This window comes from Phalacrocorax carbo, chromosome 30 (genome assembly GCF_963921805.1).
Source record: "Phalacrocorax carbo chromosome 30, bPhaCar2.1, whole genome shotgun sequence".
Classification (NCBI taxonomy): Eukaryota; Metazoa; Chordata; class Aves; order Suliformes; family Phalacrocoracidae; genus Phalacrocorax; species Phalacrocorax carbo.
This window is the reverse complement of record NC_087542.1, coordinates 709,918-729,661: the sequence shown is the minus strand read 5'-3', so window position 1 is coordinate 729,661 and position 19,744 is coordinate 709,918. Positions and strand designations below refer to the sequence as shown.

The following is a 19,744-nucleotide window of genomic DNA, read 5'->3' as shown; positions in this document are numbered from 1 at the left end:
ATGTGCTTCAGCAGATGCTGCCTGTGCAGGGTGGGAGCCCAGCACCCAAACCCAGCAGCACCCCAATGCACCCCCATCACCCAGACAGCAGCGGGCCCAAGGTGCTTCACCGAGTGCCTGGTTGATGCTCTGCAGAAGGTGCACAAGAAGGGCTTTTCCTCCCCCAGGACCTATTGATAGCTGCCCACAACGAGCCCATCAGCATGGTCGGGGCAAGTGGAGCTTCCCAGCATCCCAAAACGTGCCGCCGCTGCGGGGGCTGCCGCGCTCCAGCATCACTGCAGCCCTCCAAACCCACTCCTCTTGCACACAAGCAGCTGATGGGATTAGCAGGGATTATCCTCTTGTTCCCCACTCCTCTCTCTCTCGGAGAATAAAAGTGACAAGGTGCTTCCAGCCTCGATTTTATGCTCTCGACCCAGGCGCTGGCACCGTGATGCCGTCCTCGTGGCAGGGATGGGGTTCCAGGGCTGGAGCAGCCCCCCCCCCCTTTCCCCTGCCTGAAGCCCGCAAAGGTCCGGGCGCTGCAATGGGGAATAAGGGTTGATGTGACCTCTGTGGGCTTTAACACACCCTGTCCCCATCCCCATCCTTGTCCCCATCCTGCCAGCATCCCCATGCAGCCCTCTGCCCATGTTTGTGGGGTGGGGAGGGGGGTATCTCTGTTTGCAGGGGACCCCCTAGTCTGCAAAGCTTCTTGCAGGGTCGGGGCTGACCCGTAGCCCTGGGAAGCAGAGCTCTGCAACTTGATTTTACAGGACCATTTTAATCTTTATTATGCCTGACCATGCCCACAGGAGGCTTGCCTGAGTGGCGATGCTCTCTGCCGAGCCCCAGGCAGCACCGGTCCCTCTGCCTCCTCCAGCCCTGCGTCCCCTCCATCCCTTTGTCCCCTCCCACCCCATCTCCTCCATCCCCTCCACACCTTCCCCACCCCTTCCAGTTCCTCCATCCCCTCCACATTCCCCTCCATCCCTCCTCACCTCTGGGCAGCAGGTTCCTGCTCTCCCCCAGGGCCAAGATCCTGCTGCCCCGGCCTCGTTGGGTGCTCGTTTTGGGGCAAGCCACCCATGCAAGGTCCGCTCCCTCCTTGCAGGGTCTGCTCCCCCCGCTCGCCGCAGCTGCACTGTAATTTCCCTTCCCTTCCTCCGCGCCTCGCCCAGCTCGGCTGTAATTTCCCCAGTGCCGCACCCGCATGCATTAAACATGCCCATAAACAACATCACTGGCTGCTGGCGCACATCTGGAGGAGAAGGCTGTAGATTACAGCCAGCTCCTGGCATCTGCCAGCAGAGGGGATGCAGGAAAAGGGCAGGAACCAAGCCTTCAAGTGACAAATAATAATTCTTAAAAAAAAATTGGGGGAAAAAATAGCAGCACAAGCCCCATCAAACGTCAAAGAGATCGTTTTTATTTGCCGTCAAAATAAAGAGGTAAATTAAAAAAAAAAAAATAACCCAAAAAATAAACCACCCCAGCGGAGTTCAGCTCAAATGAAGGCAGAAGAGATCCATGCGCCATGAACCGCGGGAAAAAAAAACCAAAGAAATATAAAAAAATAAAAATCAAAGAGGAGGAGGAAGGCTCCATCCCCCAGAGAGGATGGCTGAGGCTGAAGTCTAGAAAAATAAAGAGCTGGGAAGGGAGAGCAGAGGAGTCCGGCACGGGGTCACAGCTCACCCGACGTCTTTATGACGTGGAAGAGCGTGACGTTGTAGATGACCTGGTGGCCGTTGTTCCAGGTGTAGAGCACCCTCTCCCGTGGGTTGTAGTCCAGCATGGATATGTGGGAATACTGGTTGTGGAAGGGAATATCCGTGTATTCGTAGCTGGAAGTGTTTGTGTAGTAGGCAAAATAGATCTTGGCGCCGGCAAGGTGCGAGTTGGTGACGTAGAGCGTGCCGCAGATCATGAAGGACTCTCCGGCGCTTCGTTTGGGGTAACCCGTGTCCCAGCTACGCAGAACCTCCAGCGTCTGGGGGTCCACCCGGCTCACCACGATGTTGCCGGCGTTTTGGTTGGTGGTGTAGACGGCCCACAGCCCGCTCTCGTCCACCATGAAGTCGATGTCGGAGAAACCACCCCAAGAGTAAGGGAAGGTGTTGTTGTAGCCGGCGCCGGCGAGGCTGCGCTGCACCAGCACGCTGCGGGAGCGAAAGTGGTACTTCACGGCGATGTTACTCTGGTATTTGTTGTAGTAGAGGGACCCGTTGAAGACCACGTGGCCGGTGCCAGCCCAGGGATGCGGCAGGAGATGCTGCACGAAGTTCTGCCCCGTCACGAAGTCGTTCAAGGTCCGAAACTCCAAGACGCGGCGGCCCTTGTAGTAACCGTCCATGTACCACACCTGCAGCGGGCTCAGGTTAGGGATGCCCTGCCAAAACGGGGTCCCCACCCCCCATCAGGACTGGTTCTCAGGACAGACGGACATGACCCGCGTCCTCCACAGCCCTGCCAGCACATGAAGCCATTTACACTGCTGCCACACGCCAGGACACAAAATTTTGCTGGCTTCCCCCTTTAAACATGTTTTCTGCTCTTTCCTCAGAACAAATGCTTAGCTAATTTTTAATAAGAGGACGTGCTTCGTTAGAAATACCCAGCGTGATTGAGTTCCCAGCCTGAAGAGGCTCCAAGGAACCTCCTGCCCAGCCTCCCACCACGGCAGCCCAGTTTCCTTCATTGGCACTAGGCAGAGCTCCACGGAGGCAGAACATGCTCCACATCAGGGGAGCAGCGGGCTTGCACCCCGGCAGGCATGCACGTACCCTGGCCAGCATGCACAAGGGTGCGTTCACCCCCAAGCAGTGTGCACCCCAAGGAGCATGCACCGAGGTGCATGGTGCCCAGGCAGTGTGCACGGGCAGTGTGCACCCCACACAGCGTGCACCGAGGTGCATGGTGCCCAGGCAGTGTGCATGGGCAGTGTGCATGGGCAGTGTGCACCCCACACAGCGTGCACCAAGGTGCAGGGAGCCCGGGCAGTGTGCACCCCACAGGCATGGCCCCGGGGAGGCACAGCCAGGAGGGACATGAGCATGTGCCAGGGGGGTTGCAAGGGACATGGTGCCAGAGGAGTGCTGGGGTTTTGCAGAAATTCAGAGCCAGGCCTGCCAAGAGAGGAGCTGCCCACCTGCAAAAGTCACCTCTGCTTGGGCCTGGGAGAGGTTTAGGGAAAAACACCCAGAAAAAAGCCATGCAGGAGCCACAGAAATCCCAGGCAGGGCTGTCATTTCCCTCCCCCCCCACCCGTCCTCACGGGTGCCCAGACCACTCACCCGGCTGTCAGCGCTGGGCGTCATCGTGTCTGTCATCCACGACCCAAAGCGGGAGCCCGATGCGCGGATGGTGATGGGGTTACTGACACCCGTCAGCTTCCCGCAGCCTGGGGCGGGTGACAGAGTTCGGGGTTAGGCGTTGGCATCCGAGACCACGACATTGCCCAGCTCCCTCCGCTCCCTCCGCACCGAGCAGGGAGGAACCAGGGTTCCCCTTCACCCCGGGGACCCCTCAGCAGTCTCGGGGGACAGGGCGGCAGGATGGGCAATGCTTAACAAAAAGGCACCGCTGGGCTCCAGCAGCTCTTTCTGAGCAAGGAAAGGTGGCTCCTGCACGGGGCCCGGGGCCCGGCCGCACCAGCAAACACCCCGTCGGCGCATACTGGAGGATGCTGGGCTGCTGGTATTATTATTATTCGGAAGATATCGGCAGTGCAGCAGAACAGGAGGCCCAGCAGGTGGGCAGAGCGCAGGGTTCTCTGAAACGGGAAGCTGGCAGCGTTGGCTGCCTGCCCTGCCTGCGCGGGGAGGGACCTGGGGCTTCCCCGCACGTGCAGGGACGCTGCTGTGAGCCAGGGACGTGGGTGCCCACCCCCTCCGGAGCCGAGGCCGAGGGGACCGTACCCAGTTTTTGCATGCAGGCGTGCAGCCGTGCCTCCAGCATCAGCACCCGCTGCTGCAGCTCCTCGTAGTCATAGGCGCCCATCTCCTCCTGGATGGCCAGCAAGCTCCCGGAGAGGTTCCTCACCTCCTCCTTCAGGTGCACGATCAGCCTCGTGTCCGACTTGTACTGATCCAGGACGGGCATCAGAGGCAACAGCTCCGTCATCTTGTCCTTGAGCTCCTGTTTAAGGGGTGCAAGGGGAAGAAAAAAAAACCAAACAACGCCCCCCATTAAATTAAGCCCCTGTCTGGAGCCTGGTGGTGCTGGCCCCCATGCCTGCTGCCTGTCTGTCCATCCCTCCGGGGGCAGCAAGGAGCTTTCCAGCACAGCCGCACCGATTGCAGAGCGCAGCCCTATTCCCTGGGTTGGTAATTAATAACAATTACAAGGCTTTGCATCTTCCAAGCGCCTGGGGAGCGGTAGCTAATGAATCACCCGCAGCTGATGCTATCGCCTCACTCGGCAGCGCAGGAACCAGGCAGGATCCGGCCCCGCTGTGGGAGCACAGGATGACAGCCCCCCTCCCCAGGCAGCCAGGAGCGGCAGGATGACTGGGCACGGAGCGATGCTCTGTGCTGCAGGGATGCAGGAAGATGCAGTGATGGTGCTGGGGGAATAAGAGCAACAGGCAGAGTTATATGCCAGGGTTTAAAAATCTCTGCTTATTTCAGCGCAAGGAGAAGGTTAAGAATGTTTTGACCTTGGCCTGGAAGCATCCAGACAAAGGCTTCAGCTGTTCCAGCAGGCAAAGGATGAGTGGGTCCCTGACAGCCAGCATGGGAATGGGGTGGAAGTACAGGGTGGCGAGCGCATGTCTGGGGTGGGAGACTGCGCCAGGCAATGGGTGCGTGTGCACCCAGCACCCTGCATGCTGACAGGATGCCAAGCCCTGGGACCACTGCAGGGATGCTCAACCCTGGGACCACTGCAGGGATGCCCGGCCCTGGGGCCACTGCAGGGATGCTCAACCCTGGGACCATTGTAGGGATGCCCGGCCCTGGGGCCACTGCAGGGATGCTCAACCCTGGGACCGTCGCAGGGATGCCCGGCCCTGGGAGCATTGCAGGGATGCCAGGCCCTGTGAGCATCACAAGGATGCCTGGCCCTGGGAGCATTGCAGGGATGCCCGGCCCTGGGAGCATTGCAGGGATGCCTGGCCCTGGGATCGTCACAGGGATGCCCAGCCCTGGGAGCATTGCAGGGATGCCAGGCCCTGTGAGCATCACAAGGATGCCTGGCCCTGGGAGCATTGCAGGGATGCCCGGCCCTGGGAGCATTGCAGCGATGCCCGGCCCTGGGATCGTCGCAGGGATGCCCAGCCCTGGGAGCACTGCAGGGATGCCCAGCCCTGGGAGCACTGCAGGGATGCCCAGCCCTGGGAGCACTGCAGGAATGCCCGGCCCTGGGAGCATCGCAGGGATGCCCAGCCCTGGGAGCATCGCAGGGATGCCCAGCCCTGGGAGCATTGCAGGGATGCCCAGCCCTGGGAGCACTGCAGGGATGCCCAGCCCTGGGAGCACTGCAGGAATGCCCGGCCCTGTGAGCATCACAAGGATGCCCAGCCCTGGGAGCATCGCAGGGATGCCCGGCCCTGGGAGCGTCGCAGGGATGCCCAGCCCTGGGAGCATCGCAGGGATGCCCGGCCCTGGGAGCGTCGCAGGGATGCCCAGCCCTGGGAGCATCGCAGGGATGCCCAGCCCTGGGAGCATTGCAGGGATGCCCGGCCCTGGGAGCATCGCAGGGATGCCCAGTCCTGGGACCGTCGCAGGGATGCCCAGCCCTGGGACCGTCGCAGGGATGCCCAGCCCTGGGAGCATTGCAGGGATGCCCGGCCCTGGGAGCATCGCAGGGATGCCCGGCCCTGGGAGCATCGCAGGGATGCCCGGCCCTGGGACCGTCGCAGGGATGCCTGGCCCTGGGACCATCGCAGGGATGCCCAGCCTTGGGAGCATCACAGGAATGCCCAGCCCTGGGACCGTCGCAGGGATGCCCGGTCCTGGGACCGTCGCAGGGATGCCCGGTCTTGGGACCGTCGCAGGGATGCCCAGCCCTGGGAGCATCGCAGGGATGCTCAGGCTCCGGGAGCCATGCGTGATCCAGCCAGACTTGTGCCAGCCACTGCACCAGCATGGCAGGGAAGCGTGCGGGGGAAGCACGGCAGTGAGCTGGCCCTGGCTGCAAGCCACCTCACCGAGTCTCCTTCGCTCAAGGACGCTGTAAACCCACGACCAGCACCTCCGTCCCGCTCCGAGGCCCCAGCCCCGCTCGCCGGCCCCCGGCTCAGCGGATTTTCCCAGGAACAAGCCCAGCTCGCCAGCACCTTTCCTCCCTCCTCTCTTTTCATTACCAGGCCAGCGTTCCCGCATCTTGGCAGGATTGCATCCCGGTCATGGGGCTCAGCACCTCCTGCTGTGATTAAAGCAGCCGAGACATTTGCTGCAGCTCAGATGTTTAATCAATGTCTTGTCTCTGCAACTGTCAGCGCCCAGCGTCCACCCGAGCATCCTCCGGCCCATTTCAGTGCCAAGAATCAGCTGCTCCCGAGACAGAAACACTCTTTAGCTGTCAGGATGAAGACTTGAGGCTCCCAAAATAAACCAGTACCCTGGCAGGGGGGCAGGTAATGGGACTTCTTGGGGGTGCAGAGAGGCTGCAGCACGGGCAGCATTGACTTGCAGCCTGCATCGATCAGCAAACGGCGCTGGCGGCTGCCACTCGTCAGGTGGAAATGGTGGCTTCGCCAGGGAAGAGCCGTGGTTTGTTTAATTAAAGGTGTCGATTTGCAGCCAGATGGGCTGGGAACTGGCCATCTCTGCTGGCACAGCTCCCCCCGTGGCACCTGGGGAGGCAGCAGGATGTGGCCCCGCATCGGTTTACCCTGCGCCTTGTCTGTGCACCCACTGTGCCTGGGCACCCTCTCCTGCTCCTGCACTGCACCCACCCTGCACCTTCCGGTGACACAGGGATGCTCAGTCACCCAGACCACCGCAGGGATGCTCAGCTCTGGGACCATCCATGGGGTTCTGAGCTCTGGGACCACCGCAGGGATGCCCAGCACCCAGACCATCCCAGGGGTTCTCAGCTCTGGGACCACCGCAGGGATGCCCAGCACCCAGACCATCCCAGGGGTTCTGAGCTCCGGGACCACTGCAGGGATGCCCAGCACCCAGACCATCCCAGGGGTTCTGAGCTCCGGGACCACTGCAGGGATGCCCAGCACCCAGACCATCCCAGGGGTTCTGAGCTCTGGGACCACCACAGGGATGCCCAGCACCCAGACCATCCCAGGGGTTCTGAGCTCTGGGACCACCACAGGGATGCCCAGCACCCAGACCATCCCAGGGGTTCTGAGCTCTGGGACCACCGCAGGGATGCCCAGCACCCAGATCATCCCAGGGGTTCTGAGCTCTGGGACCACCGCAGGGATGCCCAGCACCCAGACCATCCCAGGGGTTCTCAGCTCCGGGACCACCGCAGGGATGCCCAGCACCCAGACCATCCCAGGGGTTCTGAGCTCTGGGACCACCGCAGGGATGCCCAGCACCCAGACCATCCCAGGGGTTCTGAGCTCTGGGACCACCGCAGGGATGCCCAGCACCCAGACCATCCCAGGGGTTCTCAGCTCTGGGACCACCGCAGGGATGCCCAGCACCCAGACCATCCCAGGGGTTCTGAGCTCTGGGACCATCCCAGGGATGCCCAGCACCCAGACCACCAAAGGCAGGACCCTTCCCAGGGTGCCCAGCCGTGTCGTGGCATCACGCAGCACTGCATGCTCAGGGAGGGCTGTCAAACCCGGCAGCTGGTCCCACGGGGCACGAAGGGTGTTGGGGGGCACGGGCTCACCTGGAAGCTCTTGGCGTTGAGGCTCTTCTGGCTCTCAGCAGCCACCTTCAGCCTGGAGTCCAAGCCCTTCATCAGGGACTCGGTGTTGCGCACGTACTGGAGGTCCCGGTAGGTCCGGAGGTCCAGCACCTCCATCGACTGGGAGATGTTCTGCACCTGCATGGTGGGATGGCAATGAGGGGGGGGATGATAAAGCCCTTGGTCTAATTAACACAGCCCCCTGCCCCATCTCTGCTGCTAAGCAGGGGGCTTGAGCTGGGGAAATTTGGGGTGCGGAGGCAGAGAGGGGATGGGGAAGGGGGAGCAGCCCCCAGGACCAGCTCAAGGCCACTGGGTGCTGGTGGGGACACAGCCCTGGGTGACCCCATCCCAGCATCCCCGTCCCCAAGGAGCCAGAGGATAAGCAGCTCCCTGCTCCACCGCTCCAGTGTTTATGCCAACGCTTGCGAGAAAACTCTCCCCCCTGCAGCTTTAATGTATAAAATAATGCGTTTTACTCATCCCGCTTCAGCTGCTATTTGTTTTTTTTAAACCACCCGAGTGCACATTTCCCAGCCTGGTCTATGAGCTTTCATTCTTTAATTTCATCTGCCGCAGCCAGCAAAGTTATTTTATTTCCATGCTTTCAAATGACGTGAACGTGGTCGTGTTCCTCAAACGGTTATTTATTTATTAGCACCAGCCCCACTGGTATTTACGGTGCCGCCGCCGCCTTGGAAGGGAGCTGCTTAAGAGGCGTTTTTGCAGCACGTTATAATAAAAGTTTAATCGGGTTTGCGGTGTGCCCGCTTGTGTGGACGTGTGAAAACCAGAGGGAAATTAAATGAGCTCTGCTCAGGCACACGGCTCCCCGCCATGGGGAGGGGAAGCCTAATGGCTTCTGCCAGCATTTCTGCAAAGCCCACAGGGAAGGGGCCGGGAGCGTGGAGCCCACCGTGGGAAAGCACACGTTCCTCACGGGGAAACCACCCGGGCCCCGTTCAGCATCATTTGGCCCATGGGGCTGCAGGCTAACGCGTGCTTGGGATTTATCTCCGGGCTGATTTCATCTCTGCGGCCACGTGGTGGGCTCGGTCTGTGCGGCGATGGCATCGCCACGTGCCGGTGGCACCACGGTGACACCCTTCCAGCAAACCTAACGGCAGCGCAGGAGGATGCGAACGCTCCTCTTCGCAGCGGGATGCGGGGACGTTAAGGATGCTCGTACCAGCAAACAGCAGCTCTGGGCACAGCGATATTACGCGGGGAGGGAGGGAGCGGCGGGCGTCCTCACCGAGACGCGGCTGCCACGTGTCCCAAGAGAAGGGATGAGCCCATCACACCCCGCTGTGGGGCGCGCCCACGCTGGAAGGGGCTCCCCCACCACAGAGGCCCACGCTACCGGGCAAGCCGTGCATCCTCCCACCCACAAATTCACCACTTGGTTAACAGGCTCGGCCGGTGACGCCGGTTAGCGGCGGGTGGCCGACACTCACCTTCTCCATGAGCTGGCGGAGCTGGTGGCTGCGCAGGTCGCGGGAGCAGGTGCCCTGGACAGGGATGACGGCCGTGCAGAGGCATTTGCCATCAGGGGCTTGAGCCGAGGTATAAACCTGCCAGCCCTCGTCGGGGCTCTGGAAGAGGGTCTGCGGGAGGGAGGAAGGGAGACGTCAGGGCCCCGAAGGATGCCAGAGCCGCTCACCCACCCGCACCAGGCTCCCCACGCGTGCCTGGGCTTCCCCAAAAAGCACATGGGCTGGCAGCGTGGCATCGCCTTGGCAAGACGCTGGAGCATCCTCCCCTCTCGCCATCACCTGGCTGGGGACAAGCCAGCGAGGGAGCAACGTCCGACGCCAGGATGAGCCATCCAAACCCTTCCTGAACTATCCCCGTGCCGTGCCGTGCCGGCAAAGCCCGGTGCCGAGTGCATCCCGCATCCAGCCCTGCCTGCTGCCGCCTCCCACGCAGCTCCTCCAAAAGCTGTTCTCATCCCAGGTGGATCTGAGCCGCTTTTGCATTTTTCCCTCCTTTTAGGTTTTTAATCCAGGTCACTTAATATATTTTCCCTCTCCAAGACTCATTTTGCCGCAGAGATCTGCTCCAAATACAGCGATTTCATCTTCCCAGCAGGTCCCGCACTCCTGGGCCAGCCACAAATCAACAGCAGGATGGGAGGGAACAACGAGGAAATGCTCTTCATCATCTCCCGCCGGCTAGCTCCGTATCCCTCCTCTTCCTCCTGTGGACTCAGCCCAGTGTTGCTTCCCACTAATAGAGTTGACAAGGCAGGAATTTCCTCCGCTGCAGCTGCCTCGCCCCTGGAGGGGAGCGGAGCTACAAGTATAAATGGCTAATTCCTTTCCTTTGAATTCTGGGTCCCTTCGCCAGCAGTGGGGAAATACCAGCGCATCCCCCTGCCCGGGTGGGTGCCTGCGTGGGTGCCTGTGTGGGTGCCTGGGCATCCCCGACCAGCCGAGCATCCCACCAGCCCCGCCGTCCTCAGGAAGCTGATTTTTGCATCCAGCTGTGGCTTTTCCAGGCAGATCCAGGCTCAGAGTTTTGCTACTGGTCTCCCAGTACAACTGAGGATGAGGGTGACCACTGCAGGCTCCCACTGCCCCCCCTTTTTTGCCTGGGTCCCACCACACTCACCCCAAAAACCAAGCAAACATCCACCACCCCCCCCGCTTACTCCCCTTTGCCTGATTTATTCATGCCATAAGCCAGTGTTTTTGCGCTGGGCCATTTAGCATTTCATGGCTAATTCATAATTATTAATTATGAAAATCAAGAGCAAACTCATCGCTCTCCAAGCGCCTTCTGCACCGCGCCAGGCGAAGATAAATGACCCGTTCCCTGTAACAAGCCAGGGACGATACTTTACTTTACACGCAGCGGTTTTAACTTCATGTTTCACATCGGAAGGGATTTATTGGACACGGTAGTGGCTAAACACCGTTCTCTAACCTCCAGCGCGATGAGAATAAATTAACTGACGGCGGTGTAAAACTCGCCCTTAACCGAGTAAATTCCCAAATTATCGCAGGGGGAGGTAAAGAGAGGATTTATTCAGCCCAGCTCCAACGCAGCGGAGACGGAGCCCGGTCAGCGCGAGGGCCAGGAGCCCTCGACAGCCCCGGCTGGTGACGAGCCACATCACGGGATAATGAGTCCTTCGGAAGATGCTGGCGGACGGCATCGTGCTGGCCGCTCGCTGCTACAGCAGGTGAATTAATACGATGAACAACTATCAGATATACACGTTGGGGAAGACTTAATGCATGGTGTTGTGTGCTCCTACCCACTGCAATCGGGGTCCCCATGGCAGGAGGGGTCCCCCCCAAGCTGCTCCAGGCACAGCACGGGGCTGGCACCTACAGCGCAAGCACCCGCAGCCGGCACAGGCGCCTCCCGATCTCCCACCCCCAGGAGCATCCTGCGCACCAAAAAGCTTCATTTCTTCCCCCCCCCCCAAAAAAAGCTGCTGAAATGAAAGAGCCCAAAGCAAACCCAGAGCAACCCAGGCAGAGCATCTGCAATCACCGAGGAACCATTTCCCTTTAGCCGGGACCCTTCTGGCCGTGGCTGAGCAGCAGGCAGACATAAATACTTTATAGAGGGCTAATGCATAATTAATGTCAGGCAGCAGCCTGTGGCAGGCAGGATGTGTGCAGGCAGTGCTCAGAGCCACCAATTTGGAGGCTGGCAGAGCTCCTCTGCCTGCCAGATTGGGCTTCACACAGCTTGGAAACCCTGGGGTCCACCCCGAGCAGTCCCGGGGATGCGGGTGAACGTCCGTGGGCGAAAGCTGGATCTTGGGAAGATGCAGCTCTGCGGCCACATCCAGCCCCCACCCTGCAGATAACCCCCAGGGGTGGAGGTAGAGGGTAGCCCTGCCCGCGCCTGCCCACTGCGGCTCAGGGGCCTGGAGGTGGCGGCGGCTGCTGCTGGCGGTATTATTAGGTTAAACGCAGCCTGTGCAATCTGTCACTGGGTTATTAATTAGAGCTCCCCGGGAAAGCTGCCTGCTCACAGCTTGGGAGAGGAGAAACTGCTGACACCCTCGGTCACAGTGCAGCAAGGGAGCCAGTGCCCAGTGGTGGTGGTGGTGGGGCTGTCAGAGCACCCCAACCCCTCTCATGGGGGATCCCAGGGTCCCCAAGCTTCCAGGAATCGTCGCTCAGCCCCTTGCCTCAGCAGAGCCAGGGCCATGGGAGTCCACGCAAGCGCCCTTCGAAGCCAGGAGACCCCAAATCGGCACGGGGGGGTAAAGGCAAGAGCCCCTCCATGGACCGCTCTGGGGCAGGTGATGGAACCGCTGCAGAGGATGCGCTGGTTTGTCCCCATCGCTGGCTGGAGCGTGGTGCTGCTCCTCCAGGGCAAGCCAAGAGCCCTTGCCTGCTCCAGCGCCGGGGTCTGCAGCGCCGGGGTCCCCACGAGCCAGCGTCCCACGGGAACGAGCTGATGGGAGCTCCCAGGCCTGGGCTGGGTAAATCCAGCTCTGGACCTCAGAGCAGAAAATTGCACTGTTTCCTAGAGAGGGGCTTTGAGAGTCCCCAAACAACAGCGAAAGGCTGAGCCAGGCATCACCATGCCCAGCGCTGAAGCCAGGGAGGTGAGGACCAGCTTTTGGGTAAGCCCGGCTCATTTCAGCGTCCAGGGGAAAAGCGCTGCCTTGCTAAACCCAGGTGGGAGATCAGCCCTGCAAGCAGGGCGCCAGCTCCCCACCACCGCCGTGCCGGTGGCCCCTCACGCCCCGTGGTCCGGCGTGCCGTCCCGGCGACTCCCATGGGCGGTTGTGCCAGCCCATTACAGCCGCATTAGCAGCGCTCCTTCCCGGTGATTAATGATTTTACAACGAACACCAAAGAGTGACTAATGATTAGCCAATTATTGCAGAGCAGCGCCTGCTTTACCCCGAGCGCCGCTAATTGCCTTGCAACATGATTGCCTATTTGGTGGTGCCCGGCGAGACCCTCCCGCCACGCGCAGGACTGCAGCGACGAAGGCCACCGCGCTCATCCTCCGCAGAGGGGAATGGTACTCCAAAAAAGGATCCCTAGGGATCCCAGGGATCCCTATGGAATGGGTCAAGGGCGGCGGGGAAAGACCTTCGTGGCTGGACCTTCCATCAGCCCAGAGCCAAGGTGGGGGGGAGCAACCCAGTGAGCCCCCAACGGCTCTGCCGGCGGGGTCGCTGCCGGGAGCGGGGGGCACGCAAAGCTGGTCGGCCGGCGGGTAGCATGTCTGCAGGCTCCAGATGGGCTGTGCCAGCTCCTTCTTCGAACACCCCAAAAGCAGATCATACCCCCCTCCATCCCTCCCCCGGCAAACCGAGACTGACGCTGGCAGTAGCACAAAGCACCCGCATTGGCAGGATTTCCCACCACGGCCCCCCCAAACAGGGTGCCCAGTCTCACACGGGAAGGCTCTGGCTACCGGAGGGGTTTTCTCATGATGAAGGATGTGGCCCCATATCATGCCCCCCGCCCCCAGCACCAGCATTACCAGCTCCAGCTGGGCGCCAGCCAGGCCCCGCAGCACCGACCGCGCAGCTCAGCCCTCCCTGGGGGCTCGCTTGTGCCTGCAGCATCACCCGGAGCCCAGCCCAGCCCTGTCGCTGCCGTTGCAGCCCCCCAAAACATGCATGTGTGTCCCCCCCTTATTCCCCGCCAGCTCCCAACCTGTTTTCACGCCGCACACCCAGCCCCGCTCTCACGGGGGTTTGCACCGAAGGGCTGACGCCAGCTGGACCCCAGAGAATCCCAGGGGAAATCTGGGGTCTCCCTGCCTGGGTTTGGGGGGAAGCGCCCTGCCTGGGGACCGCCATGAGCTCCCCAAGGTCCTGTGAACTGGGGTGGGGGGGGATCATCCACCTTCCCCTGGAGCCCCCCTGTCCAGAGGGAGCAGCAGGACCTTGCAGGGGTCCCGGTCCCCCCCAGCCTTGCCCCAGCCCCCCAGAACTGCCCAGCTCGGGTCTACCAGGAGAAAGAAGGGGGGTCAGAAGACCCCCAACACCCTGCAGGTGCCTCCTCCATCAGACGACCCCAGCCCCAGGCTCCCTGCTGAGACCGGCCCCTTTTGGGGGGTCCCCCGTGCGCCCTGCCCAGGGGGAAGGCAGGGACAGGGGATCCCCGTGCCCCGGGGGGGGTCCCGTGTGCCCTGTCCAGGGAAGGGGTCCCCATGCCCGGGGAATCCCCGGCAGAGGGGGGGTCCTGTGCCCCTTGCCCGGGAGGAAGGGAGGATTGGGGGGTGCCCGGGGGAAGGTGGAGGGGGGTCCCCATGCCCGGGGGGGAAGAGAGGGGTCCCCGGTGCCCCTTGCCCGGGAGGAAGGGAGGATTGGGGGGTCCCGAGGGAAGGCGGAGGGGGGTCTCCATGGCCGGGGGGGGAGAGAGAGGTCCCGGTGCCCCTTGCCCGGAAGGAAGGGAGGGTTGGGGGGTGCCCGGGGGAAGGCGGAGGGGGGCCCCCATGCCTGAGAGGGGGGGAAGAGAGGGGTCCCGGTGCCCCTTGCCCGGAAGGAAGGGAGGGTTGGGGGGTGCCCGGGGGAAGGCGGAGGGGGGCCCCCATGCCTGAGAGGGGGGGAAGAGAGGGGTCCCGGTGCCCCTTGCCCGGAAGGAAGGGAGGGTTGGGGGGTGCCCGGGGGGGGAGGCGGAGGAGGGTCCCCATGCACGGGGGTCCCGGTGCGCCGCATCCCGGGGCCGCCCGAGCCCGGCAGGTCCCGGTACCGGTGGCGCAGCTCCGCGCCGCAGCCTGGGCATCTCCCCCCCGCCCCTCCCCGACTCCCCCATCCCCTCTCCGGTGGTACCCGCACCCCCCTCCCCAGTACCGGGCCAACTCACGATCTTCTCGGAGGTACCGGCCCGTGACACGGCGGTACCGTTGAGCCCCACCAGCGAGGGCAACGTCTGGGACATCCAGTTGGTGACCATGGCCATGGTGCTCAGCACGGCCCCGATCTTCAGCAGCGGCACCGTCATGTCGCCGTCGCCGCCGCATGCCCATCACACCCCCCTCCTCCTCCTCTTCCTCCTCCTCCTTCCCCGCTCCCGCCCGCCCCCGCCACCCGGTGCCGGTGCCGGTGCCCACCGGGGCGAACCACGCACCGGCCGCGCCGCCCCCGCCGCCCGCGGAGGCCCCGCACCGCGTTCGTCCCTTATAACGGGGCCGGAGCCGCTCCGGAGTGACGTCGGCGCCGCTGGCCCCGGGCCAGCCCGGTACAGCCCCCCCCCCCCCTTCTCCCCTCCCCCTGCCCCCCCGTTTGGGGCGGGTCTGCCCGGCACGGTTCGGGGCGGTCCTGATTCGGGGTGGTCCTGCCCCGGTATGGCTCGGTACATCCCCGGTTTGGGGCTGGTCCTGTTTTGGGGTGGTCCTGGTCGCTCCCGGTTTGGGACGGTCCCGGTTTGCGGTGGTCCCACCCAGCACGGCACAGCACCATCCAACCCAGCTCCCTTTGGAGCAGCCCAGCATGGCCTGGTCTGGGGAGCAGGACCCCAGGGACCACCGATTTGGGGGAGGAGGACCCCTGGAGACCCGCGGTTTGGGGGGAGGCGGAACCCAGGAACCCCGGTTTGGGGGGAGGAGGACCCCAGGACCCTCGGCTTGGGAAAGCAGGGCCCCAGGCGACCTCTGGTTTGGGGGAGAAGGACCCCTGGAGACCCCCGGTTTGGGGGAGGAGGACCCCAGAGACCCCCGGTTTGAGGGAGAAGGACCCCTGGAGAACCCCGGTTTGGGGGGAGGAGGACCACAGAGACCCCCGGTTTGGGGGGAGGAGGACCCCAGAGACCCCCGGTTTGGGGGAGGAGGACCCCAGGAGACGTCTGGTCTGGGGGAGCAGGCCCCTTGGAGACTACTGGTTTAGGGGAGCAGGACACCCAGAGGAATTTGCTCGGGGGGAGCAGGACCCCTGGAGACCCCTGCTCTCCCTTACCCTGGTACCAGTATCAGGCACTTCCACCCCCCAGCCTGGTTTGGAGGCTGCAGCCACCCCCACCATCACCCCGGGCCCAGCCCCCATTGAGGCCCCACAAGCCCCCCCCAGACACCCCAAATCCTCATTTCCATCCTCGCACAGCCCAAGGCTGCGGGGACCTGGGAGGGTGCGAGCCCACCCCGGCCCCCCCCCCTCCTGCCACCTCCCCCAGCGCACCCCATCCCCACAGCAGCGAGCTCCCCGGGCCCCCCCCGGACCCCCCAAACCCTCTCGGCAGTTCTGCCGGTGGGTGCCCACCCTGAGCCCCCCACGGAACCCGAACCACTGGGTGCAGCGGGACCCCCGGAGGTTTTGAGCATCCTCGCCCTGTTTTTTTACCTCCATCTCCCGTGCCACGGTCACACAGTGCCACCGCGTGGGGACAGGCACGCACAGCACAGCCTCCCACGCGCGTAACCACGGGGAAAGCCCACCCCCACCCACCCCCTCCCCGCCGTGCCCCCACGCCGCGGGTTTCGGGGTGCTCCTGGGCTCTGCGCCGCAGACACCGGCTCGGCCACCACCGTGGAGGGGACAGAGCAGCACCCACAGGGACAATGGTCCCCGTGTCCCCAGGGACAAGGCCCTGGTAGGTGGGGACAGCCTGGTAGCAGGGACTGAAGGGTGGGTGCTCACCTCTGAGACTCCCCCCTCAAGTGCCCAGGGATCCCCAAAGTGGGGATCTGGCCCCATGGGGGATCCACACTGGGTGCAGCCACCATGCAAGACATGGGTGTCCCCCCCACATTCTAGCCCCCAGCGATACAGCTGCCACATTAAGGACCCATTTGGGGGGGGGTTGACCCCACAGCCACAGGGCAGGGCTTCCAAACCCCCCGTCGCCGGCCCACCGCGAGCCCTGCGTACGGTGTGCTGCCACGGGGACACCCACGGGGACACCACCAGGATGCACTAGGTGAGCAGCTCAGGGGCTTTGCACAACCTGGACAGCATCGGAGGATGGGGGAGACCCCCTCGCGACCCCCAGACCTCCTCCCCACCTCTTCATTACTCCATTGCAGTGTTCCCTTCCAGCCCAGGCCAGGAATCTGCCTGGAAATAACGCATTAACTCCAGCTCGTGAGGTAGGACTGAGCACAGTTCTGGGTGCAGGTGCAGCAGGGCCCCAGTAGGGCCACACTCCCACCCCCAAACCCATTGAGGGGTGAAAGGGTGAGATCCAGGCACAGCTGTGAACACCAAGGCCTGTCCAGAGCTTCCCAGACCCCAGCCATCCCCAGCCGGGTCCCTGCATCCCATCCTTTCTGCATCACCCCCCCAGATGAGCCCCAGGATGGATAACACCCAGAAAAGGAGGCTGGTTTGGGGTCCCACACCAACCCCATCGCCCACAGCTTGGGGACATGAGCAGGGTGGTGGCAGGGCCACACTCAGGGCAGGCTGGGGACATAATTCCTGCCCAGAATTGGCCCTGGCTCAGCCCCAGCATCACCCCAGCACCCCACAAGCATCCCCCTGGGAAATGGCTGCAGGGAAGATCCAGGCAGGCCGGCGCAGCCCCCAGCCTGGCAACCCCAGCTCATGCATATTCAACAGGCTGCACAGCCGCCACTGAATATTCAGCAGAGCCAGCTGCTAATAACGAACCACCTAATTGCAAATAACACCAGGCCCAGCACATGGCTCTGGCCGCTGACCCATGGGTGCTGGGTGGTGCCAAACCCGGTGCGCGGGACTGCGGGGAGGGAACGGGGCCACCACGGGAGCCCCCAAACCAGCCCTGTCACCACGGTGGGTTGCGGCAGCTGCTGTGGGTTGACCTCCCACGGCCCCAGAGCTGGAGTCCGGGGATGGGCTGTGGTGGTTTGGTGGATGGAGGCAGCCCCGGGGAACGAGGGGGACGCAGAGCTACGGCCTCGCCATCTCACCCCTTAGGACATTCCCGCCTCGCCACTTCTGCCTTGGCACAAGGACGCGGCATGTGGGTGCTGGGACGGTGCCATCCCCGGTGGCGCTGGGCAGAGGGAGGTGGTGGCGGAGCCGTGCTGGCCCCGGCCCCGCTGGGACGCGGCGCGTGAGCCCACGACACCCACCTTGGCAGGCGCCCGTGCAGCTGCCACCACCCCAGCGGTGCCAGGCACAGCTGGAGCACAGCTGGCTGCGGGGTGCCTCCGAGGAGGCTGGTCCCTCCCGGTGCTGCCGTGCTGGCTGCTCTCAGGGGACCCAAGCCACCTGTCTGTCCCCACCACGGGCATCTCATGACAGCACAGAGCCAGCACTGGCCCCAAGCCCTGCTGGGGGGCACCCATGGGTGCCTGCTCCCTCCAGGCTGGCCTGGACCCACCCACAACCCCACGGTGTCCCCCAGGGTGGGGACAGCCAGCACCCCACATCCACACCAGTGTTGGGGACCAGCCCGGGGCACATGTCACGGCCCCCGGTTGAGGTGGGATGGATCCAGGCCATTGCCTTCCCTCGTCCTCGGTGGCCACGTGTGAAGGTGCTCCCATGCCGGTCCCGCCAGAGCCATCCGTCACCCACGTGTCCCCACCACCGCGCTGGCACAAGGCGAGGTCCCCAGCATCCCCCAGCTCAGTGCAGGCACCCCCAGGGGTGGCAAGGGAGGGGGAACACCACAATCCCTGCACCCGGCTGACCACAGGCAGCCCCGGACCCCCGAGGCCGGGAGGGTGGTAAGACACCGGGACAAAGCTCAGCACCCACCCCGGCGCTTGGGAAGGACCCCAGCACCCGAGTGCCACCCGCAAACACCCAGAACCCCCAAACGCATCCTTCGGTGGGTGCCTTGGGGTGCCCGGTGTCCCCCGGGTTCCCCTGGGGTCCCCATCCTGGGGACATACCCGGGGCAGGTCCTGGCATCCCCACCGGCCCCGGTGCCAAACGGGCATCCCCGGGGGAAGCTGAGGGCACTGCCCGGCCCCCCTCGAACCGAACCCCCCCCGCCTCCGTGGCGCACCCGCCCGCCCTTACCTGCATCGCGGGGGAACCGGCGGAGAGGAGGAAGAGGAGGCCGGAGAAGAAGCGCATCCTGCAGGCACGGACCCCCACCGGGACCGCCCCGCTGCTACCGGTACCGGAGCTTCACCGGACCGGTTCGACCCCCACCGTTACCGGAACCGGTCCCGGAGCCGCAGCCGCTCAGCGCCGCCGCAGCCGCAACCGCATCCCCCGGCCGGGCCCCGCAGCCGCCGCCGCCGCCTTTGTCCGCGCCGCGCCCCCGCCCCGGCCGGGCCCCGCCGCCACCGGCTGCAGCCCCGGCACCGGCCCGGTGCTGGGGGGGGCGACGCGCCCGGAATAGGAGGATGGAGGAGTCGGGTCGGACCGGGCCGGGCTGGGCGGAACCGAACCGGGCTGAGCTGGGCGGAACCGAACCGGGAGGGAGGGAGGGAAGCGGCCGAGCATCCCCCCCTCCCCGGGGTACCCGCAGCCGGGACGGCCGGGATGCGCAGCCGGACGCGGGGTCATCTCACCCGGTGGCCCCGGGTCCCCTCTCCGGGGTCCCTGGGGATGGAGGTTTGGGGGACAGCCGGACACCCGGTCCCCTCACTGGGGTGGTCCCGGCTCCCCTGCCTGGGGATGGAGGTTTGGGGGACAGCTGGGATGCCCGGGGTTCACTGCTGGCCACTGGGTCCCCTCACCGGGGTGGTCCCAGGTCCCTTCCCTGGGGATGGAGGTTTGGGGGACAGCCGGACACCCAGTCCCCCCACTGGGGCAGCCCTGGGTCCCCTCTCCAGGGTCCCTGGGGATGGAGGTTTGGGGCGGCAGCCGGGATGCTCAGGGTGCGCAGCTGGACACTGGGTCCCCTCTCTGGGATCCCTGGGGATGGAGGTTTGGGGGGCAGCCGGGATGCCCAGGTCCCACTGGGCTTGGGTCCAGCTCCCACTGGTGCTCCATACCCAAGTCCCAACCCTCACGTCCCATCCCCCCAGGGACAAAGCCTTCCCAGTCCCCCCCAAAACTGTCCCATGGGGACACAGTGATGGGTCCCCAAGGTGGGGGTAGCTCTCTGGGGCTTGGGGGGGGGAA

The 19,744-nt window shown here is 63.9% G+C and overlaps 1 protein-coding gene across 2 annotated transcripts; it reads right to left on the bottom strand.

Moving 5' to 3' along the window:
• Window positions 1-1,390: 1,390 nt before the first annotated feature.
• On the bottom strand, window positions 1,391-18,881 carry OLFM2 (olfactomedin 2). Of its 2 annotated transcripts, none has more exons than XM_064437189.1 (6): window positions 18,689-18,881; window positions 9,264-9,413; window positions 7,789-7,944; window positions 3,903-4,122; window positions 3,279-3,385; window positions 1,391-2,347 (listed from the first exon to the last, which is right to left on the bottom strand). In XM_064437189.1, exons 1-6 carry the CDS (start codon window positions 18,743-18,745, stop codon window positions 1,670-1,672), a joined length of 1,368 nt encoding a protein of 455 aa, XP_064293259.1. In that variant the 5' UTR covers window positions 18,746-18,881; the 3' UTR covers window positions 1,391-1,669. The 2 variants fall into 2 exon arrangements, with proteins under 2 accessions (XP_064293259.1, XP_064293258.1); XM_064437188.1 differs by lacking the exon at window positions 18,689-18,881 and adding an exon at window positions 14,607-14,796.
• Window positions 18,882-19,744: the final 863 nt, after the last annotated feature.

Coding starts and splice junctions, on each gene's coding strand:
- OLFM2 (XM_064437188.1), bottom strand. CDS start 14,744: ATGACGGTGCCGCTGCTGAAGATCGGGGCCGTGCTGAGCACCATGGCC. Junction 9,414..14,606: donor CCGGTACCTCCGAGAAGATC/GTGAGTTGGCCC, acceptor TCCCTCCCGCAG/ACCCTCTTCCAGAGCCCCGA. Junction 7,945..9,263: donor TCCGCCAGCTCATGGAGAAG/GTGAGTGTCGGC, acceptor CCCACCATGCAG/GTGCAGAACATCTCCCAGTC.